The sequence below is a fragment of the Aspergillus welwitschiae genome (genome assembly GCF_003344945.1).
Source record: "Aspergillus welwitschiae strain CBS 139.54b unplaced genomic scaffold BDQ94scaffold_10, whole genome shotgun sequence".
In the NCBI taxonomy this organism is placed as follows: domain Eukaryota; kingdom Fungi; phylum Ascomycota; class Eurotiomycetes; order Eurotiales; family Aspergillaceae; genus Aspergillus; species Aspergillus welwitschiae.
This window is the reverse complement of record NW_020798704.1, coordinates 877,254-897,844: the sequence shown is the minus strand read 5'-3', so window position 1 is coordinate 897,844 and position 20,591 is coordinate 877,254. Positions and strand designations below refer to the sequence as shown.

At 49.8% G+C, this 20,591-nt stretch overlaps 10 protein-coding genes across 10 annotated transcripts; 5 read left to right on the top strand and 5 right to left on the bottom strand.

Annotated features, from left to right (window-relative positions):
* Positions 1 to 138: 138 nt before the first annotated feature.
* On the bottom strand, positions 139 to 614 carry BDQ94DRAFT_140611 (uncharacterized protein). Its single transcript, XM_026765655.1, has one exon. The coding sequence runs from the start codon at positions 461 to 463 to the stop codon at positions 239 to 241; it is 225 nt and encodes a 74-aa protein (XP_026628328.1). The 5' UTR covers positions 464 to 614; the 3' UTR covers positions 139 to 238.
* Positions 615 to 618: 4 nt separating this feature from the next.
* BDQ94DRAFT_140610 (translation termination factor eRF1) lies at positions 619 to 2,463 on the top strand. The gene is made up of 4 exons (XM_026765654.1): positions 619 to 649; positions 758 to 937; positions 1,001 to 1,050; positions 1,113 to 2,463. The coding sequence occupies exons 2-4, from the start codon at positions 817 to 819 to the stop codon at positions 2,277 to 2,279; spliced, it is 1,338 nt and encodes a 445-aa protein (XP_026628327.1). The 5' UTR covers positions 619 to 649; positions 758 to 816; the 3' UTR covers positions 2,280 to 2,463.
* Positions 2,464 to 2,903: 440 nt separating this feature from the next.
* On the bottom strand, positions 2,904 to 4,100 carry BDQ94DRAFT_12347 (prephenate dehydratase PHA2). Its single transcript, XM_026763815.1, has 2 exons — positions 3,937 to 4,100; positions 2,904 to 3,879 (listed from the first exon to the last, which is right to left on the bottom strand). The coding sequence occupies exons 1-2, from the start codon at positions 3,988 to 3,990 to the stop codon at positions 2,989 to 2,991; spliced, it is 945 nt and encodes a 314-aa protein (XP_026628326.1). The 5' UTR covers positions 3,991 to 4,100; the 3' UTR covers positions 2,904 to 2,988.
* A 138-nt stretch (positions 4,101 to 4,238) lies between these two features.
* Positions 4,239 to 7,428, top strand: BDQ94DRAFT_158588 (uncharacterized protein; the record flags this gene model as incomplete). The annotated part of the gene is made up of 7 exons (XM_026768973.1): positions 4,239 to 4,963; positions 5,202 to 5,352; positions 6,091 to 6,116; positions 6,171 to 6,349; positions 6,399 to 6,496; positions 6,915 to 6,957; positions 7,016 to 7,428. The coding sequence occupies 7 exons, from the start codon at positions 4,239 to 4,241 to the stop codon at positions 7,426 to 7,428; spliced, it is 1,635 nt and encodes a 544-aa protein (XP_026628325.1).
* Positions 7,429 to 7,988: 560 nt separating this feature from the next.
* cbf5 (pseudouridine synthase CBF5) lies at positions 7,989 to 9,677 on the top strand (the record flags this gene model as incomplete). Its single annotated transcript, XM_026771182.1, has 5 exons — positions 7,989 to 8,100; positions 8,162 to 8,318; positions 8,378 to 9,009; positions 9,064 to 9,290; positions 9,348 to 9,677. The coding sequence occupies 5 exons, from the start codon at positions 7,989 to 7,991 to the stop codon at positions 9,675 to 9,677; spliced, it is 1,458 nt and encodes a 485-aa protein (XP_026628324.1).
* Positions 9,678 to 9,960: 283 nt separating this feature from the next.
* Positions 9,961 to 11,616, top strand: BDQ94DRAFT_12258 (FYV10 family protein). The gene is made up of 4 exons (XM_026763805.1): positions 9,961 to 10,194; positions 10,269 to 10,808; positions 10,877 to 11,071; positions 11,129 to 11,616. The coding sequence occupies exons 1-4, from the start codon at positions 10,141 to 10,143 to the stop codon at positions 11,558 to 11,560; spliced, it is 1,221 nt and encodes a 406-aa protein (XP_026628323.1). The 5' UTR covers positions 9,961 to 10,140; the 3' UTR covers positions 11,561 to 11,616.
* Positions 11,617 to 11,671: 55 nt separating this feature from the next.
* On the bottom strand, positions 11,672 to 13,232 carry BDQ94DRAFT_168945 (25S rRNA (uracil2634-N3)-methyltransferase; the record flags this gene model as incomplete). The annotated part of the gene is made up of 2 exons (XM_026771181.1): positions 11,672 to 12,720; positions 13,013 to 13,232. The coding sequence occupies 2 exons, from the start codon at positions 13,230 to 13,232 to the stop codon at positions 11,672 to 11,674; spliced, it is 1,269 nt and encodes a 422-aa protein (XP_026628322.1).
* A 555-nt stretch (positions 13,233 to 13,787) lies between these two features.
* Positions 13,788 to 16,169, bottom strand: gmtA (GDP-mannose transporter). Its single transcript, XM_026765653.1, has 4 exons — positions 15,576 to 16,169; positions 15,408 to 15,495; positions 14,968 to 15,339; positions 13,788 to 14,902 (listed from the first exon to the last, which is right to left on the bottom strand). The coding sequence occupies exons 1-4, from the start codon at positions 15,816 to 15,818 to the stop codon at positions 14,460 to 14,462; spliced, it is 1,146 nt and encodes a 381-aa protein (XP_026628321.1). The 5' UTR covers positions 15,819 to 16,169; the 3' UTR covers positions 13,788 to 14,459.
* A 734-nt stretch (positions 16,170 to 16,903) lies between these two features.
* Positions 16,904 to 18,204, top strand: BDQ94DRAFT_12226 (thioredoxin domain-containing protein). Its single transcript, XM_026763797.1, has one exon. The coding sequence runs from the start codon at positions 17,016 to 17,018 to the stop codon at positions 17,742 to 17,744; it is 729 nt and encodes a 242-aa protein (XP_026628320.1). The 5' UTR covers positions 16,904 to 17,015; the 3' UTR covers positions 17,745 to 18,204.
* Position 18,205: 1 nt separating this feature from the next.
* BDQ94DRAFT_12225 (SMI1/KNR4 family protein) lies at positions 18,206 to 20,591 on the bottom strand. The gene is made up of 2 exons (XM_026763796.1): positions 20,280 to 20,591; positions 18,206 to 20,191 (listed from the first exon to the last, which is right to left on the bottom strand). Exons 1-2 carry the CDS (start codon positions 20,288 to 20,290, stop codon positions 18,625 to 18,627), a joined length of 1,578 nt encoding a protein of 525 aa, XP_026628319.1. The 5' UTR covers positions 20,291 to 20,591; the 3' UTR covers positions 18,206 to 18,624.

The window sequence follows — 20,591 nt, the reverse complement described above, 5'->3', positions numbered from 1 at the left end:
TAGAGAGATGACCAACTGTGAAGACCCAGGCTCATGCTAGGTTGTGCCATATATGAAATATGATAGTAGGCGACCTAGTTAGTCGATAGGTAAGGTAGACCGAATGGTAGCGACCTCCCAGCCCACTCTTAGGAACACCGACAAAGACGTTACGTGGGCAGTAGTACCGTTAGTATTAGTATGAAATGAGCCACAGCCTCGGGCAATCCTTCACCAACTTCTCGGTGCAGTTCTCCGGTTAAGTGACTCGCAAACGCTGGATCGTATCTGGATTACGGAGTATGGTATATCCAGGAACCGCACTCCGATCCATCCCACTTGATCTTTGAAGCCTTGCGGTCGCTATGTTGAGTAAGATCGATAAGCCTAACAATGATGCAAATGCAGAGGCCTTTGATTCGATTCTCCCTCGCATTTTATATAACCATAGCTTTTCTCTCCCCCGCCTCAACATGGATCGCATGGCCTCTATACAAGCGTTGTGGTGATTATTGATCCCCCTTGTGCGAGTTCCAGCTTATGTCATCGTAAACAGGCGACCGCCGGCCCATTCGTCGTTCCTTGTGTCGTCGGCCGCCCCCCCACGGTGCCTGATGAAAATTGCTTAAACACCCCGCTGGACTTGGACGGCAAATCGACCAGCCGTGAGGTATGTGACTTAATCATCTTTTTCCCGTTCACCTTTGTCTTTGAGGTCATAGAACCATTGTAACCTCAGTTCCCTTTCTCTTTTCACCGCTGACAGTTAGTATTCTAGCACCAGCAAGCCACACACTTAACGTCTTCTGGTCGTATCATATTGTTGCCTCGCCCAACATGAGCGCGGCTCAGCCGAACGAAGCGGAGAAGAACATCGAGATATGGAAGGTGAAGAAACTCATTAAGCGGCTTGAGGCCGCTAGAGGAAACGGAACCTCCATGATCTCTCTTATCATTCGTACGTCTTCCGTCCAGTCAACTCGTCATTGGAATACTTCTAATCATCGGTTCTTCTTTGCAGCCCCCAAGGATCAGATTTCTAGAGCAGCAAAGATGTTGGCGGAAGAGTTTGTAAGTGGCTTGACTGAGGGAGACACGGCCAGTCTAGTAAAGTTGCTAATCACATATTACAGGGCACTGCGTCTAACATCAAGTCTCGTGTCAACCGTCTTTCCGTCCTTTCCGCTATTACTTCGACGCAACAACGTCTCAAGCTCTACAATAAGGTGCCGCCGAATGGTCTAGTGGTTTATTGCGGTGAAATTATCACCTCTGAAGGAAAGGAGCGCAAGATCAACATTGATTTCGAGCCTTTCAAGCCAATCAACACCTCGTTGTATCTCTGTGATAACAAGTTCCACACTGAGGCTCTTAGTGAGCTTCTTGAATCCGATCAGAAGTTTGGTTTCATCGTCATGGATGGAAACGGTGCCCTGTTCGGTACCTTGAGCGGCAACACCAGAGAAATCCTGCAAAAGTTGAGCGTTGATCTGCCCAAGAAACACGGCCGTGGTGGTCAGTCAGCATTGCGTTTCGCTCGTCTTCGTGAGGAGAAGCGCCACAACTACGTACGCAAGATTGCCGAGTTGGCTGTCCAGAACTACATCACCAATGACAAGGTCAATGTTGCAGGATTGATCTTGGCCGGTTCTGCCGATTTTAAAAACGACCTGAATCAGTCCGATATGTTCGACCAGAGATTGCAGGCTAAGGTCATCAAGGTTGTCGACGTGTCTTATGGTGGCGAGAACGGCTTTAACCAGGCTATCGAACTGGCATCTGAGACCTTGAGCAACGTCAAATTTGTTCAGGAGAAGAAGCTTATCGGAAAGTACTTCGAAGAAATCAGTCAGGATACTGGAAAGGTCTGTTATGGCATTGACGATACATTGAAGGCTTTGGAGCTTGGTGCGGCGGAGACACTGATCGTATATGAGAACCTTGACGTTACCCGGCACGTTCTCAAGAGCTCCAGCGGTTCGGATGTCGTCATCCACACTACCAAGTCACAGGAAGAGAACCGTGAACTGTTCATGGACAAGGAGACTGGCGCTGAGATGGAAGTGAGCGAGCAGCAGTCGTTCCTTGAGTGGCTTGCTGAAAGCTACAAGGACTTTGGAGCAACCCTGGAGTTCGTCTCCGACAAGTCCAGTGAAGGAAACCAGTTTGTCAAAGGTTTCGGTGGTATCGGAGCCATCCTTCGGTACAAGGTCAACTTTGAACAGCTTGCTGACTACGATGACGAGGATGAATTCTACGACGGTATGTTTAACTCAGTATCGGTGTTATTCGTGTGCTAACCACTCTCTATAGATTGACGGTTCAGCGGCCTCGCAGAGAGCGAGGATGAACGGCCAGAAGATTCCAGTTCGGACCTTCTGACGGCTCGCCCCGTGATTCGTGATGGCGGCTCTCCCGGCAACATGGCCGCAATGGTACACACCTTGCCGTTGCCCAGTCAATCTCCTATGAAGCTGCTTAGAAGTATGTGCTTCCTTATTTGTGCAATCGTTGCAACTTGCTGACATCATAGCAGCAGGGCCATCCAAGCTCCGTAACATGTTCACAGAGGTTATGTAGACAGTCTAGGGTGGCACTAGGTTTTATATTCCAGTTCGAAAGGATGATAGATCTGTTATGTCGAACCTATAACTGTTCATCAAGGGCTGTCGATCGTATAACACTTGGGCTAGCGCGTTTAGACTGTTGGTTCCAGTGCTTGTTAGCACTGGATCTTTCTTCGTTGTGTTTTTCTTTTGTTGCTTCTGTGTGCGCTTCTTCTTATAACGGAAGGAAACCAATCCTGCTTTCCTTTTCATGTTATATACAGGTCCTGTAGATGCCTGTAAATTTGGTTGCGCATGACACACGAGGCCTACACGGCAATTGAACTGCTTCATAGAACTCATTTTTTTTATTCGGGTATCGATATGATGTGTCTATATGAAGTATTGCAAGCTACAAAAGCACTATAAACCCTCTGCACCCTTTCCTCACCAGTAACGACGCTTAGACATATACGAGCTGATCCGCCCATGTTCCCAAATGCCTGCAACCCTCAGTTACAAATTGTAGCCCATCAATGATCTTAGATACCGCATCCGCATTTTCACTTGTTGGGACGTATTGGCCTTCGACCAGGAATACATACTTCCACGCCCTTATCTGACTCGGTCGAGAATTTATGCTCGTCAGATTCATGCCACGATCCTTGAAGATCAAGAGAGCATCTGCCAAAGCACCCGGGCAGTCCTGGCGAATCATGAATGAGATCAAAGTCTTTTGCGCTGTTGGTGTAGTAGAAGTCTGTCTCTGCGCTGGGGAACCGTTGACATATTGGAAGACCAGCTGGCCTGTACGTTCCGATTTCACATTTCTGAGCACCAGGAAGCGGGTGGTGTTATTGGCCTTGTCCTCAATGTTTTCCTCTGATACATCCAGACCGTGATGTTCGGCAGCAAAGCGGCTAGCTATTGCTCCACATCGCTCTGTCGTCTCCTTCGACACGATCTCAGCGCCCTTGGAGGTTGACGAGACATCTTGTCTTTCGATGCCTTTAAAAGTTTTTTCAAGAAAAGTATCACACTGGCCCCATGCCTGCGGGTGGGTATATAACTTGGTGATGGAGCTGTAATCTCGCTGACCAGGTGGGAAGAGACCCTTTCGAGTGAGAAGACAGTGGTGAACTGTCAGATAATGTTCCCCGCACACTTTCACATCACTGTAGAGGCCACTCGGGTCCGCCAAGAGATCTAGAGTCTGAACAACCGAGCCATTGGTTGAGTTCTCGCAAGGGATGATAGCATAATCGACTCTGCCTCCTTGCAATGCTGCGAAAGCGTCCGGAAACGATACGTGGGGTAAAAGTTCAGCTGAAGACCCAAAGCTTTCAACTGCGGCCTAAAGGGTTGGTTAGTAATATGACTATGGTGAAATCCAACCTGATGAATTTCTGACCTGGTGGGAAAATGACGCGACAGGGCCGAGGAATGCGACCTTGAGAGGCTCCATGACAGGGCTATGAGTACTTCGGAGATCCACTGGGTTTAGGTTGCTTGCCTCACGATTTTGTACTCCTGCCAAGAGCTTGTGAGTTGTTCCTTTCCACAGCTGCGGCTGACATAACTAGTCGAAATTCGAACTCGTTTACGCCCGTGTAATCATCTCCGAGTTGTTTGTTTTTGATGGTTCAATCTGTCCGCTAGGGCCTGGTGATCTTATTAGTCCAAATGCGCATGTTCAGTTTGGATTCCAGACGGATGCGACTATTACTGCGTTCATGGCAGCAGCAGCAACAACAGCAACGACAATGGCGGATACTGCCGGCTTCATTACGTGCATGCTCGTCTCTTTCCGAAAGGCTACATCGAGATTTGACATCACGACGCCTTCCCTTGACTTTTGATTATCTACATCCCCAACCGTCATTCCTCCTGAGCTTAACTTTGGCCGAACTTCTTCCCACGCTAACCCCAGCGTCAAATGAGCTTCCTTCCGCACACAGCAGATTTCCCGTGCCAGCAGGCCACCATCTAGTCTACTTCCCTCCCCAGGTCACGTTGTCGCAGATCCTTCCAGACGGTACAGACACCTTACATGCCCCAGGGAGTCCCTTTGATAGGCGCTTGTGGGCTGGTGGAAGTGTCAGATTCTCCACCCCAAACGGCCTGGTTCTCAATGGCAGCCGCGCCGTTTGTATCGAAACTATTCGTGACGTGGTGATGAAGGGCCGGTCAGGCGAAGAGAAGGTTATGGTCAGAATTGAAAGGCGGATCGGCGCAGTTCAAGAGGGCGAAGACCATCGCAATATTAGAGAGCGGATATGGAAGGAAGCCGAGGAAGACGTTGGCGATGCTTGTGTCATTGAGACTAGGAATCTATTGTTCATGCGCAAGAAGACTCCCGAGCAATTAAGTCATGACAAGGCTGGTTTTGACATGGAAAATAGGGCTATAAGATGTGCGAGATTCCTCGAAGATTGCCAGTCACTAAATCTTTGCTAACGGTGCTCGGTGGCGCGTAGCACCCTCAGGTTCATACTTTCTCCACAGACTCATACCTAACAAAACCCTGCTGTTCCGCTTCTCGGCTCTTACTTTCAACGCTCATTCTATACATATCGATAAAACCTACACACAAGACGTTGAAGGCTACCGCAACCTTCTCGTACATGGGCCGTTGACTTTGGCGTTGCTTCTCGCGGCTCTGCAGGGCCATCTGAGTAAGTTTGAATTGGCTGTCACGCACATTGAGTATAGGAACATAGCTCCTCTATATGTTGATGAGGAGTTGGCAGTATGCGGCAAACCCAAATCCGGAAAAGGCTACGCAATCTGGGATGTTTGGATTGAGGGCAGGGACGGACGACTTGCCGTCCGAGGCACCGCTTTCACTAGCCCCTTGTAGGGTTCATGGTCTCAGGATGAAGAAGCGGCGGCCAAGGCCAACAATCGAATAGAGGAAAGAGCCTCCTGGTCTATTAGGAACTTACTTGGCTTGACACCACTACCCTGACTTATTGGGTCCTACGGCAATTCCGGGCGTCGAACAGGACGTCTTCGTAGATCGGTGCTTCTTTGAGAGATGGGGTGTATAGCGACACATTGCATACTGAATTAGCTCGCAAGTAGCATTAGTAACCCGTTATTCCAGGAGCATCATGGACCACTAAGGACCCATCCCTGGATATGACAATCAATTTACACCCAGCTATGCTTGAAATATAGGGTGGCTATAGTTAGTCATTGAAGTTTTTCCACGGAGGAGTTAGTTATCAATTAACCAGGCACTGAAACACCAGGACACCATTACGTACAGAAATGATGATATAAACTGCCGCAATGGGTATAACCCTGTGGGTCGCACACATGCCGGAACGGATAAACAGATGCCGCATTGGAGCTAGGAAATACACACACTATAAGAACTTACTTTCTGTCCTTTTCTTTCTTTCCCATTGACCCAATTTCGTTGTTGTTAAAACAACTCTGAACGCCGCGTCCCTTTCGGTGACACTGAATGATGTGTCTTGAATAGTATCTGTACTCAGATCACAGGATTATAACCGTGACTGCTCATCATAGCAGCTTCCTTGCAATTACAATGGACCAGTTTTGGGCTGCTCCTCCTGTTACTAGGTACGCCACATCACTCGTGTTTGATATCAGGACCCATAACTGACTCTCTTTTAGAACACTCACTGCACTTACATTTCTACAGTCTATAATGGTACATGGTGGCCTTCTCAGCGGTTACTATGTACTGTTCCTTCGTCGCCTTGTCTTCAAGACTCTACCAGAGATATGGAGGCTGTTCTCGCCGTTTATGATCACTGGACCAGGCCTTTCCCTGATCTTTGATCTCTACTTTAGTATGGCTTTTGCGCTGTTCCGATGAACGGGCGTGCTAACTGCCGGTAGTGTTTACCTATGGCAGTCGCCTGGAGACTGAATCTCCCCGGTTCAGTGCACCCGGTGATTTTTTCACTTATGTGTCCTTCGTAGCCTCCATCATCATGGTAAGTTGTGGGAACATCCCAGTCTCATCTGCAAGCGATGACTTCGACCCTCGTTGTCTCCCAATCTTGCTCTGCGCCTATCTTTGTTATTGTTGTCATTTCTTTTTTTCATCTGTTTACTTGCCACCTCGTATATCTGCCCGCCCAGCGCAGCATCAGCTGAAGCGGTTCCTGGAAACGAGGGAGATCGCCCCTGCATCCCGTATAGCTCCACAACTGATTTTTACCGGAGCTATATGCGTTGTGGGTATGGTGGGACGACCAGTGAGATAGCTAGTGTGATGAACCTGTTCACACTGGTGGTTATGGTGCCCTACATCTCTATAACTATATATCCTATTGATTTGTCACTATTTTCATAGACCCTTCCTGCTTTCCAATGTAGCCTCCTTGAATTGCCAGTACTGACAGCCCAAAGCTCACGGCAGGTTGTCTATTGAATAGTGTAATTTTCACTTCTGGTGAGCTTGCCGTGGTACCAAAATTATGCTTGCCTATACTGATATTTTCTCGACTCAGCGTTGATCATGGCTTTCGTTTACACGTATTCCCAAGACAACCGAGGGAGAAAGGCGAGCTTTTTCATCGTCCAAATACCCGTCGAGTTCTTGCCATGGGCAATGCTCACATTAACGCTGGTCGTTTCCGGATGGCCTGCGGCGTTAAGGGACGGCATGGGCATAGTAGCTGCCCACTTCTACGATTTTCTTACCCGTATTTATCCAACTTTCGGAGGTGGTAAGAATTACCTCGTCACTCCAGAATTTGTGAGGCGGTTCTTTGCTGCTCGCAAGCCGCGGAGCGAACCTCGCGCCTTTGGGACCGCCTACCGTGCGACGGACCAGCCCCAGGGTTCTTCGGGAAGTTGGGCTTCGTCTTTTCAGAGCCCTTGGAGCAGAAGAGGGCCAGGAAGAAGACTTGGTGGTGACTGAATAAGGCACGTCGTTCCTGCCAGGTTGATCAGTCGCTCCAAGTCCAGTGGGGAGGTCAGGTCAAGCGCGCAATGTTTAATACAGTCGTATTTAGCTCGATGCTGAATGAGCCAAGGGCTCAATGCAATACGACTGTCAACTTCTTGCAAAGCTTTTGAAGTCGTTCCGATGCTTAGAATCCTTATTAAAAGAGAAGTAGCAGATACTTGAGTAGGCACGACGCAAGTAGACTAATACCTACTATACCACCAAGTAATGAAAATTGTCAACTTCCGATACAGTTCTTCAAAAATACATGTTTCAAAGACACAATGAGACGTACGGATACGAAATTTGCAACGTGCGAAAGACAAGTCACGGGATGCTGGCCCGGCGGGTAAAATTTCTGCTCTAACCTGATTAGTCGCAGGAGCTTTCGCCGCACTTCAAAATTTCCCAGACTTCTTCCTCGCTAGCGCGAGAACAAAACTTAGTCCGGAGAGTGCAATTTTTCCTGCGCCTTCCCTCAACGCGCGCAACAACCCAGTTATCTCTGCACCCTTCAAGCCAGCCTGTTTAAAATGGCGGTCGCAGTGGCTAAGGAGGAGATGGACTACTCAATCAAGCCTGAGGCTAGTGCCTCGAAAATCGACACGTCGGAGTGGCCGCTTCTTCTGAAGAATTATGACAAGCGTACGTTCACTTCAAATCCACATCTCATATCAATGTAGCTGGTGCTGATTTATGATATCAGTGCTTGTCAGGACCGGCCACTTCACGCCAATTCCTGCTGGTAGCACTCCTCTGAAGCGTGACCTGAAGTCGTACATCAACTCCGGTGTCATCAACCTGGACAAGCCTTCAAACCCCTCCAGTCATGAGGTTGTTGCTTGGATGAAGAGAATCCTGAGGTAAATCTTCTATTACGTTCTCCTCTTGTCTTCACGATACTGAGACTAGTTCTGTAAAGGGCGGAGAAGACTGGTCACAGCGGAACCCTCGACCCCAAGGTCACCGGTTGCTTGATTGTCTGCATTGACCGTGCTACTCGCCTGGTGAAATCCCAACAGGGTGCCGGAAAGGAATACGTTTGCGTGATCCGCCTACATGATAAGATCCCCGGTGGCGAGGCTCAGTTTAAGCGGGCTCTTGAGACCTTGACTGGAGCCCTTTTCCAGCGGCCGCCATTGATCTCTGCTGTTAAGCGTCAGCTTCGTATCCGGACAATTCACGAAAGCAAGCTTTACGAGTTCGATAATGAGAGGCATCTCGGTGTCTTCTGGGTCAGCTGTGAAGCCGGAACGTACATCAGAACCCTTTGTGTCCACTTGGGTCTTTTGCTCGGTGTTGGTGCGCACATGCAGGAACTTCGCCGTGTTCGCAGTGGTGCCATGGATGAGAACAGTGGAATGGTGACTCTACACGACGTTTTGGACGCCCAATGGATGTACGACAACCAGCGGGACGAGTCTTATTTGAGGAAGGTCATCAAACCTCTGGAGACTCTTCTCACCACGTACAAGCGTATCGTTGTCAAAGACAGTGCTGTTAACGCTGTATGCTATGGTGCTAAGCTTATGGTCCCTGGTCTCCTCCGCTTCGGTAAGATCTTGTCTTCTCCATATGGTTCGAATTGAATTGCTGACTCTGGTGAAGAGGCTGGTATTGAGGTCAACGAAGAGGTAGTTCTCATGACCACTAAGGGTGAGGCTATTGCCATCGGTATCGCTCAAATGTCGACCGTTGAGCTGTCCACCTGCGATCACGGCGTTGTGGCCAAGGTCAAGCGTTGTATCATGGAACGCGACCTGTACCCGCGTCGCTGGGGTTTGGGGCCTGTGGCTTTGGAGAAGAAGAAGCTCAAGTCCGCCGGAAAACTGGATGTAAGCTATCCTATGGAATACTCACATATGTTCTGGCTTTGCTGACAAATAATGCAGAAATACGGTCGTGCTAACGAGGCTACGCCTGCTAAATGGAAGAACGACTACAAGGATTACAGCGCACCCGAAGAAGAAGGCGCACAGGCAGTGGCTCAACCTGTTGCTCAAGAAGAAACCGCTACTCCTGCTGAGCAAACCGAAACCCCTTCTTCTCCCAACAAGATGGATGTTGATGACGACGACGACGAGAAGAAGAAGCGCAAGCGCCACGAAGGTGAGACGCCCGAGGAACGGGCCGAGCGCAAGCGCAAGAAGAAGGAGAAGAAGGAAAAGAAGGAGCGCCGGAAGTCCAAGCAGGAGAAGGAAGAGAGCGACGATAGTGATTAAACGCTTCCGGGAAGTTCTTTACCTGCCTCAGAATGGGGAGCGGCCGCTATACAATCGGTCTTGGCTTGTTGGAGCGTCGCTTGGGTATGATTCCTGTAACATACTTGTTTCTTTGTGTTGGAGTCTTGGGTTTGAAAAGGGAATCTATTTACTAAACAGATGTTTGTCGCGGTTCTGTATGCCAGTGTCTTTTTTTCGTTTCAATTACTTCTTCCACCTGCTTGGTCCTTGAATATGAGTGAACCTCTTCGTAGTTGGGCGTGGGTACCGTGACTGGAGGCCCGTGACCGGAGGCGGTGTCCCCGCATCACTTCCGGTCACCATATTGGGCAACTTCGTACTACTGCTCCCCCATTTCTTTACCCTCAATTCACTTATGTCTACGTCACGTCACATCTGAGCGCTGCTTAGCCTTATAACTGCCCAGTTAGAAGTTCAATCACCGACCGTATCTTTGATTACCATGGCTGCGGAACTTACTTCAACTCGGCTCAATGCGGAGAACCATCTGCTCTTGGTATTGAACTCTTCGTCCCCTACCTATTGCTGGCTTGCACCCATTCTGATACTAATACTGTCGACTACTTGCAGGACCAACCTCTCCTGCGCTTACCACATGAGCTTGCACGTCGGAACTTCAAGTCTGTTCAGCGCCTCGTCGAGCGAGAAAAGGAGTACGTCCTCCCCGCACTCAAGGAGACCGCCAATGCATCCTTATCAAATGAACAAACGCCTGACCAAGCTCTTGCTGCGCTCGATGCTATGATTTCCCGCATGCAAGGCTTGAAACGGAAAATGGAGAATCTACATCAGGAGGAAAGAAAAATTCAAGAGCAGTCCCGGAAGCGTATCCAGCACCTAGAGAAACTTCACCAGATTCCTAGCTTGGCAGACGTCCAATACGATCAGTGGGCGAGGGTCCGTTTGGACAGGCTCATGATAGATCATATGTTACGTTCCGGATATATCAAAAGTGCCCAGCAATTAGCCCGTGAAAAGGAGATCGAGGATCTTGTAGATCTCAACGTTTTCGTTCAGTGTCAACGGATTGCCGAGAGTCTACGCACTGGTGAAACGAAAGATGCCCTGCAATGGTGTGGCGAGAATAAAGCAGCGCTGAAGAAGAGTCAGGTCTGTCTAACATCCAACAATGATCACGGAGCTATATGCCAGAGTCCAAGCCTAACCCAAAATTACAGTATAATCTGGAATTCGAACTCCGATTGCAGCAATACATTGAAATGGTCAGGACGGGGCCTAAAGAGAGATTCAATGACGCTATGATCCACGCCAAGAGATATCTAGCGCCTTATCTTGAGACACAGTCGGTGGAGATTCATCGAGCTGCAGGACTCCTCGCTTTTCCTCCGGACACCAAAGCTGAGCCGTACAAGGTAATGGGGATATTGAACACACTCTCAGGAAAACTGTACAAACTAACTCACCCCTAGTCGATGTATGCTCACGAGCGATGGGCCTATCTTTCCGACCTCTTTGTCCGCACTCACCATGAGCTTTTGTCACTATCTTCTCGTCCTTTGTTACACATCGCTCTGTCTGCGGGATTGTCGGCTCTCAAAACTCCTTCGTGCCATTCGGCCTATACCTCCTCCAGTTCGAATTCGTTGTCCACAACAACATCTGTTTGTCCAATTTGTTCGACCGAGCTTAACGAGCTCGCACGTAACATGCCATATGCTCACCACACGAAGAGCTACGTTGAGAACGACCCGATTGTGCTCCCAAATGGCAGGATTTACGGCCAGCAACGGCTGTTGGAGATGAGCAAGAAAGTCGGTTGTGTTGAGGCTGGTAAAGTAAAGGACCCTACGACAGGTGAAGTATTCAACGAGGGTGATATGAAGAAAGTCTACATCATGTAATAAGGAACGCGTACCAAGGCTATGCACGGCTGCAACTGGCCATGTTCCTTATCTGGTTTGAAACGGACAGTATAATTTTTATCTGCAAGGAATAGTTCGAGTTGGCATTTCCTATTCGCTGTCGTCGCTGTCGGATGCATCTCTTGGCCTCTTCTTTCTCGCACTCTGCCCAGCTTTGGAAGATGGGGCGTTCCTTCTCATCACCGGATGGTCTTCATGTTTGACCTCAAAGACGTACATTCTCGCGTCCCTATCTTCCCCCCTCCAGCCGCCTCTTCCACCATCCTTTCCTTCAATGTCGCCCAGCGTCCGTGCATGGGAATACTCCTTATAAGAGGCCCACGGAAATCGAAAACTGGTGACCACTTGCAAGCCAGCATGCCTTGCAAGGTCTTTGATATTCCAAAGGGTGTAAGGCTCACCCTCAAACATCGACACTAGAATTTGACCTGGTTCCACTCTATTTCGGCATGTCGCCTGCCCCGTGGTATTGGCTGTTCGCAGTTGGTTGCCGTCTCCACTGCTATCATGATCGTTCTCACCCCCGCTTGATTCAACTCCAGAACCCTCCCAGTTATCCCAGTCGTCTTCATCATCACTATCTACGCGCTCGGGGCGATGAGACAACAAAGGCACACACGCTTTGAAGAACGCCACCAAGAGTTCCTGGTTGGCTCGCACCTGCCGATTGACGTCGGTGGAGATACCGCCGACATGGGGGAAGTTGAAGCAAATCACATCCCACGGCCCACCTTGTGGTGCAGATGAGGCGCCGCTCTTTGCTTCTTTCCAGGCCGGGCGTCTTCGCTCCTGTCGTGGAAAGCCTGTCCGAATTTCTTTACCGCCACCCGCAGGAAGACCGAGTTTTCGAGCGTCAACTGAGTAAATGACTTTGGGTCCACGACGTTGCGCCTGGTCCTCAAGGAACCCTTGTGCATTGGTTCCCACAATTCCTGCATCGCCGCCGATGGATGAAATCTCCTTACTGTCCGAAGCAAGCTCCTCCGTCGTCGCCTTGGGAAATGCATACTGTATATCGTGAATGTTATTTCCAGCTTTGGGGTATTTGCTGTGGAGCGTGTCTTTGGAATCATAGCAGGTAGCCATGACATTCTTGCAACGGTGCTGGAGGACTAATGAGCGGGCAAAGGAGAAGTCGCCTACACCAATCTAGTTAGGACTGCGGTCCAACAAGACAACTTTATGTCATGGTTCTCTGGGGCAGGTCCCCCTTTCCCCGATGCTGGAATAGCAAGTAGGATGTAGACAAAGGCCAACGTGAGCTTGGCCCGCAGACCCTGAGCATTTGCTCTCCGGGGGCCGGGGGGCAAGGGAAAAGAAAGGAAGGCACAAAAGCAAGTATCAAGAATGTATAAGGCAACGCATGCATCGATCGAACCGGAAGAAGGGCACATGAAAGTAGAATGGGAAGAAAGGATGAACCCAACTCACCTTCCCCAACCAACAAAATCCGATCCTTTCTCCCAAAAGGCACAATAGGCCGCTGATTCCTCTGCAGCTGTTGCTGCTGCTGCTGTGAATTCTTCATCTTCCGATCATTGTTGCTGTTTTTAGCATTACCCGAGCCAGGTTGGTGATGAGCACTCTGAGCGGCTTTAGGCTTTGCAGGGTTCGTAGTTGTAGTAGTCGAAAGCTTGGCAAATGATGCCATTTTGCGATGCTTTTTTGGATGCTGTTGCTGTTGCTGGCCTGCTGGGGATGAGACCCCAGCTTTTTTGGACTTGGGCATTCTTTTCTTTTCGTTTTTTTTCTTCCCTTCCTTCTTTTTTGTCTGGTGTTTTAGGGTATGTCAGGGTGTTATTAGGGGCAGGGGAGAGAGTTGATATTAGGGATGGATCTGGAAGGAGGGAGGGGGTTCTCTTTTTCAGGTAGGAATAGTGTACAGTACAGATTATATATATATGTTACCGATATATATATTTGCGATGAAGGTACTACGGTGGAGGCATGCGGTTCAAAATTCTATGATTGCTGGTTGCCGCATGGACCAATGAGAGGGTCGGATTTGCGGGATGACGGTACTAGGACCGGACCCCTTACTAGGGACGGAGATCCATCAGAACTAATAGTAATAGTAATTCAACAAGATTATAGGTAATGGAACTCTACAGCAACCATTTGCCCTCAGGAGTGCAACTCACAGATATGTTCAGAATGCTCAATACTATTTCCATGTAGTATACCCACGGGAAGCTCCATGGGACTTCTTATCATCTAGAAAGAACTCTGAGCGCAACCTCGACGACTAGTGCTCCTGCCACGGAGTAATCTTCTGTCATCCCCAAAAAAAGACGCTTCAATTCTATAAAGTTTATTAAAAAGGCACTAGAAAAAGAAAAAACTTCTTATATACAGGCTTATACACCAGAAAAGGCCTTCCTTTTTGATGAATCCTCAACCGCACGAAACCTTACTTTGCGAGGCCACGCCACAGGCAAGAACACGGAACACGCCATGATCAGCAAAAAATGAGACATGTCATATCAATCCACGGCATTACTAGACGATATTCAAATGGAAGCCATCTGCGCAGCCCGATAAAGGAAACAAAAAGAATATACGAAAAGGGTCATGATCGGGGCAGATATTTGATAAGCAAAGCTGAAAGACCAACAACAGCAAAATGGAGGCCTTTCAGGTAGCTCGGCGCGTGGATATTGAATACAGAACCACCAACACCTGCCGAGGAAGGAATGAAGACTGTGACTCAGGGTTTGAACAACAGCCCCCGCCAACTACAACGAAACGAAGAATCACATATCACATGCGAGTAACGAGCACATTCTCGAACTCGGTACGGAGAAACCTCGACAATGATCAAGCCGGAGCAGTCGCCCACAACGACCCGACCATCCCGTTGATCTCTAGGCAAATCGATTTAGGAACGCAGCGAGTCCCGCATACTCTGGCTGCTGGCGCTGACCGGGGGGTTGGCGGTCGGCAAGACACCAGTCCTTGGCTTAGCGTTTTGCTTGATCTTAGCAACGGCGTAGACGATACCGCTAACAAAGCCAACGACGATAGCCGAAACGCTGGGGAAGGTAACAGGGGCATCGAAGAAAATAAGTCCAGAGATAGCAATGGGAAGCTTGTTCAGAGCTCCAACCATGGAGTAAGTGGTCGACGAAGTGACGCGAACGCACCAGGCGGAGGTATAGGAAATAAACACAGACGACAAACCGGAGAGGATCATGGCGAAAACGATGCTGTTGCGGTCCATGGGAGGGAAGTTGCGGTTGACGTTGGTGGATGACCAGTCTTCCAAGAAAGCGGACAGAACGATCAGGACGGGGATCGACAGAAGGTTGTTGTAGAACATGGCTAGAGAACAGCAGGTCAGTAAAGGATGCTTTTGAGCCACAATGTTTTTAGTCTGAGTAACGTACTGTCAAAGTCCTTGAAGTTGGTCAGCTTGATCCGCTTGCGCATGCCCAAAACATAGGACGACGTGCAGAGGCAGTTGACCAGCATCCAGATATAGCCTGCATTCAAAGTAGACACCTTGGCGGTCGCATCGCCATTGCTCTCGACAGCGTGCTTGATGTCAGCCCAGGCGGCAATGATAGAGCTCAGGACCATCAATCCGAAAGAGAACAGGGTAAGACCGGTGACGGAGCCACCAAACCACAGCACCTCTCCGTAAGCGATAAGGATGATGGTCAAGTTCTTGAAGATGGTGTAGACGGGAATCGAGAGGAACTGAAGCGCCTTAGAGCCCGTGTAGATCATGCCGATCAAGAGCAGAGTGATGGGGAACCCTAGTGATAATCAAAGGCACGTCAGTTCGAGGGCGCGAGGGGATCTAAAGAGCAGGCAGAGCACTTACACTTTCTAGCCTCGTCCGCGCTGAAGTCGCGATAAGTGATCAAACCACATGATTTACAGGTCTGGATAGCGATGATACAAACGAGAGACTGCAGGCAAAATCGAACAGCGGTCAGCCTTTGAACATCCAACACACACCCATCATGTGCTCCGATTTTAGCCAACATACCTGGATGCAGAGGAGGAAAAAGTTGAGGTTGAAGTCAGTGCCGGACAAGACATATTTGTTCATGACGGTCATCAAAATCGAGGATCCACAATAGGCCAGGACGGGCAAGATGGGGTTGTTGGACAGCGAGCCCGACGGCGGACTCCTGGGCTGAGGCGGCGGCGGCGCCTCGAAGCTCTTGTTGCTCTGGTCTATCGAATCCATCTGGATCGTGTAGTCGTCGGTCTTCTTGCCTTCAGCCATGGTGACTGGATTCAATGAGTGTCTATGCGAAGGGGATAATTGATAACGATAGGCCTGTGGGAACGAGGAAGAGTCGTGGCAAGGCGAAGGCGAGTCGGGGATGAAGTGATAGTGGCGGCGCCGGAGCGAGCGTCAAGAGGAGAGAAAACCCGCAAGTATAAAAAAAGAACACGAAACACCAGCCCGGAGATACGTTCTACTCAGCCAGGCACTTTTGAAAGAACGGGGGGAAGTGAGGATGTGAGGAGGACGAGGGGGGGAAAAGAGGGGGGAGACACGAGGAGAAAGTCGAGAAAGAGGCTGAGGATAAGCCGGGGGCAGGAAGAAAGACCACAGGGAAGAAGAATAATAATAATATCGCGAACGAAGGCGAAGGGGGAAAAGCAAATTACTTGGGAAATGAAAAAAAAGGTTCCCTTTCCCGCCTGGGCTGGAACTGCCGCTTCCTCCGGATGCGGCGTACAAGTCGGTTATTTTTAATCTTGGCTGTCATTCCAATACATACATACATACAGTGGATTCATGTTTCTCTGTGACGGTGTGCCATGCTTGGCTTTGGGCTTTTTCAAAGTTCACATTACCTGTGTCTTGGTCGATTGTTTCCCGATCATCTCTGATCTTTCTCACAGTGCCACGTTTTGTCCTATTGCAGGGTGAATCGGGATCTGGTGGAAATGATTAATTACACATGGTACCTGACCGAAGCGGCGGTACCTTTTCAGGGACTTTCCTCCATACTCCGTATCGTACCAGCATTGGGAATTTCAAGGCGGTCCATACCGACCGATAGCCCGCCGTAGATTCTTCTGCCTCCGTATAGACTCCGCCCCCCCAATCAAGTCACAAAGGGGAATCGACTGCTCACATTGAAGATTGTAGCCATATCCCTACATATATTTTCTTCAGTCAGACCTTCCTTATCTCCCACTCAAAGTCAACCTCCGAAGCCCTTATTTTTGCGGAAAGTGTTTAGCTTCCAACTACCCCTCCGACCCACCGTGTGCTTCGCCCTCCCCTCGTCGTTCTCTATCATCAACATATACCTACTATATATATCCCCTCTCTTGTTTCTGTCTCCTCAAGGCTTGTCCTATCCCTTCAATTGAAAACATATACCATCGGGTTCAGCCTCACTCTCTGCACTGAAAACTCATCTTCATAACCGTAACCCACAACGGAAGGAAACCCACCACAGCCATGAGCCGCGCCTTCGAAGGCAACCCCCCCGCAAGAGACCAAGATGACCACGACGCCGACTCGGATGCTCTCTTCGACGCGCTAGAGAACGAAGATGACACAGCCTACCGAGCGCACCGCATCGAGCAACTCAATGCGGAATTCGCCTCAGCCCAGAACAACAAGAACAACAACGACAGCCGCACCCGCGATCACACTATCCTCGAGGACAGTCTGTACCCCACGATCTCCAGCGATCAAGCCTTACTAGACTTCACCACGCAGACCCATCGATGCGTGATTCACTTCGCGCATCCGGATTTTGCGCGCTGCGGCACGATGGACGAGCATATTCGAGCGCTTGCAACCCGGCACCATGAGGTGCGTTTTGCTCGGGTAGATGTGCGGAATACACCGTTTGTGGTGGAGCGGCTGAAGATCCGGGTTCTACCATGCGTGATTGGGTTTAAGGATGGGGTTGGGGTTGAGCGCGTGACTGGGTTTGAGGGGCTGGGGTCGGGTGGTCGGGATGGAACAGATGGGTTTAGCACCGCTACGTTGGAGAAGAGGTTGATTTGGAAGGGGATTCTTGCTCAGGAGAAGTTCCGGGCTGGTGATGGGGCGACTGATGGGTCAGAGGATGATGATAGTGATGATGGAGAGCGCAGGGATCGGGGGAAGCGCTCAATTCGAACGGGAAACGCGAGGAGTTATAGGCATGCTGATGACGATGATGACGACTGGGATTGAAAATCGAGTGGCTTTCCCGGATAGCCTGCCATAATTGCAGAAAGATGTCCTGCCATCTTGGGGGATGCATGGTTACCTTGATGAGACAAGGCGGGATTGCGATAACGGCGCTGGGGACTAGTAGCTCCTTGCTTGGCTGTAGTCATTGATGTTGGTGTGTAACCAATCTGCATCTGCAGCAGTGATTGTGGCAACTGAGCAGGTCGCGCCGTAAGTTCGGGTGATGGACTACCCAGGTTTGGAGTATGCCCGGATGCTATTTCAATCAAGCCCACACTCGGAAGGGGGTGAGCTAGAAACAGTTTGGCGCGATTGGGGCTAGAAGCATTAACCAATGCCGGAGCGTGATACGGGATATATTAGAGTCAATCACTCAAGTGACTACAGAGATACATCTTCATACTAGTGGTCGACCATCGTAAAGAAGTATTACCACATTGAAGCCGGAGGCGCGAGTCTACAGCAGAAATCCAGAAAAGAAAAAAAAAGCACTTTGAAGAAAACTAATACAGCATCATCGTTGAGGTAAAGTTACAGCAATGTGGAGAAAACAGATCGCGGGTGACCATCCCAAGTTAGAAAGATAAGGCTGCTGAAGGTTGCAAATGACAAGAATATAAGAATCGAGAGGAAAAACGGACGGCCACAGGAATCATGGAGTAGGACAATGCGAAAGATTTATACATGTAGGTCAGAAGAGGGTTCACACAAATCCATCAACTTTCATAGAGGGGCGCCTGGGACACTTTGGACTGGAAGGAGACAAGATCAGAAAACTCCTCATTAAGAACGCAAAAGCAAGGTGCTCATGATAAAGGATGAAGATGACGCGCCGGGAAAAAAGGAGCCACATAAAAGCAATAATCGCTCAACACGAGGTCTAGATCGCAACATTTTTCATTTCACCCAAGACCTCGGCGTCCAAGCCAGTGGCCGAAGACAATTGATTCGAATCACGCTTTTGCGCCTTGTCCGCTTCCAATGACTGGCGCTCCTCCTCACTCTTTCCGGCTCCCTCGTTCTCTTTTCCGCCGATTTGAGGCGTGGCTACCTCCATCAAGTCTTCGGATGAACGCTCTTCCTCGTTCTCCTTAGCGGCCTTTTCTGGAAGCCCAGTCTCCTCAACAGTATGTACCGGGCTCGGTGCCTCTTCTGTGACGCGAGCCAGCGGACTTGACATGCCGAATTGAGTCTTAGGACTTTGAGTAGACCCCCGGTTGGGGAAGCGATGCGGCGACCTTCCACGCTCTTCACTGGGCGTTGGGCTGCCATAGGGTGACTCTTTGCCCGACTTGCCACCCGTACTCAAACCCAGGCCATTCGGAGCCTTGCGCCTAGGTTGTCTCCTGCCGTACTTCTGATCGGCCCTCCACCTCAAGATCTCCAAGTAGGGGGGTTCCACGTTTTGCGACTTGAACTCCAAAAGCTTCATCTCATTCGTCTCTTCATCCACAGAAACTTTGCCACTGCAAATATCATCTGCTAGTATAGCAAGGAAGGCAGACCAGGACCGAGCAACAACGTATTTACAATCGTAGTCCCGGCCAAAGATGATAACCTGTCCCCACTTTCCAGCAGGTCCTGGGGCCAAGTCGATAGCGATATGGTTGCCGCCCCAGTCGCGAGCCAGGGGAATCCAAGCCGGATGAGCATAGGCCTTCTGGACTGCACCGGGGGGCTGCGAGTCCTGTCGCTCGAGCAGATCATTTCTCCACGCACCATTAGCACCCGGGGCAGGGGGCACGGCGGACGATGAACTGGGAGTTGGCCTTGAAGGAGCGTTCATCATAGATGAGCTCAAAAACTCCTCGTTGACTACCCTCCAGTTCTTCCATTCTTGAACGATCTCCTCACAGTCCAGAAGCATGCAGCCAAAGATGACACCGGTGGGCAACCCTCCCCGCTCCTGACCATCATGGACCATCAAAGATTCCCGCAGTTCCAACGGTAGGCTGCAGTCCAGTTCGTGCTCCAGTTCGTTAATGTCATTTTGGGTGCAGCCCTCACATAGATTATCCCAAAGCTCCTGGTAATTATTTTCCAGCCATTTCTCAATCTTCCTCCATGAATGAGCGATGGGTGGAGGGGGCGGTGCACCATCATGGAAACTTTGCATCTGGATCTCCGGAGCACCATCCGCATTGGGATCTGCGGATTGACGCTTCTGAGATGACAGTGATCGCATTCCAGGAGAGTATGGGCGATTGGGCGAGCCCCCTCCCGTAGGGGAGCCGGACCAGCCATTTGAGCCTTTCGGCTGGTCGTCATCATACGGGGAAGTCAGATCCGGTCGAGATTCGATAGCGCTTGTTGCAATGGATGTGAGAGGCTCGTGTCGACTTTGACTAAGAGGCACATGTTTACCGGTTCGATACGGCGAGTCATGGGAAGCATGGCGATCATAAGAAGTCATTGTATGCCAAAAGGACCGCCATGCTGAGCCGATGCTGTGGATGGTTAGAAAAGCGTCAACCGCTGAACTTGGATTCTCGGGAGACGTGGCCAGGTGTGTTTCAATAAAAGGGAGATACTCACGCATTCGCCATGATGGGAATCCAGACAGATAATCAGTGACAGAGGGCAAGCGGACTAGACCAGCACTAATTGTTCTTTTTCTCTCTATCTCCTTGTGAAACAGCGAACGAGGAGTATTTAATGGGGGAGGAAGTCCAAGGTCGGAATTGAGTACCGCGGATAGATGGATGAGGAGCGGAAACCAAATAATAATGTAGAGGAAGTTTTGCTGGGAGGGCCGGTGGGTAAACGGGGCGGCTAGGGAACCGCTAAGTGACAGCACTAAGAGGCGATTGGTATTAGAGGAAGGTGGGAGAAGGAAGAAAGTTGGAA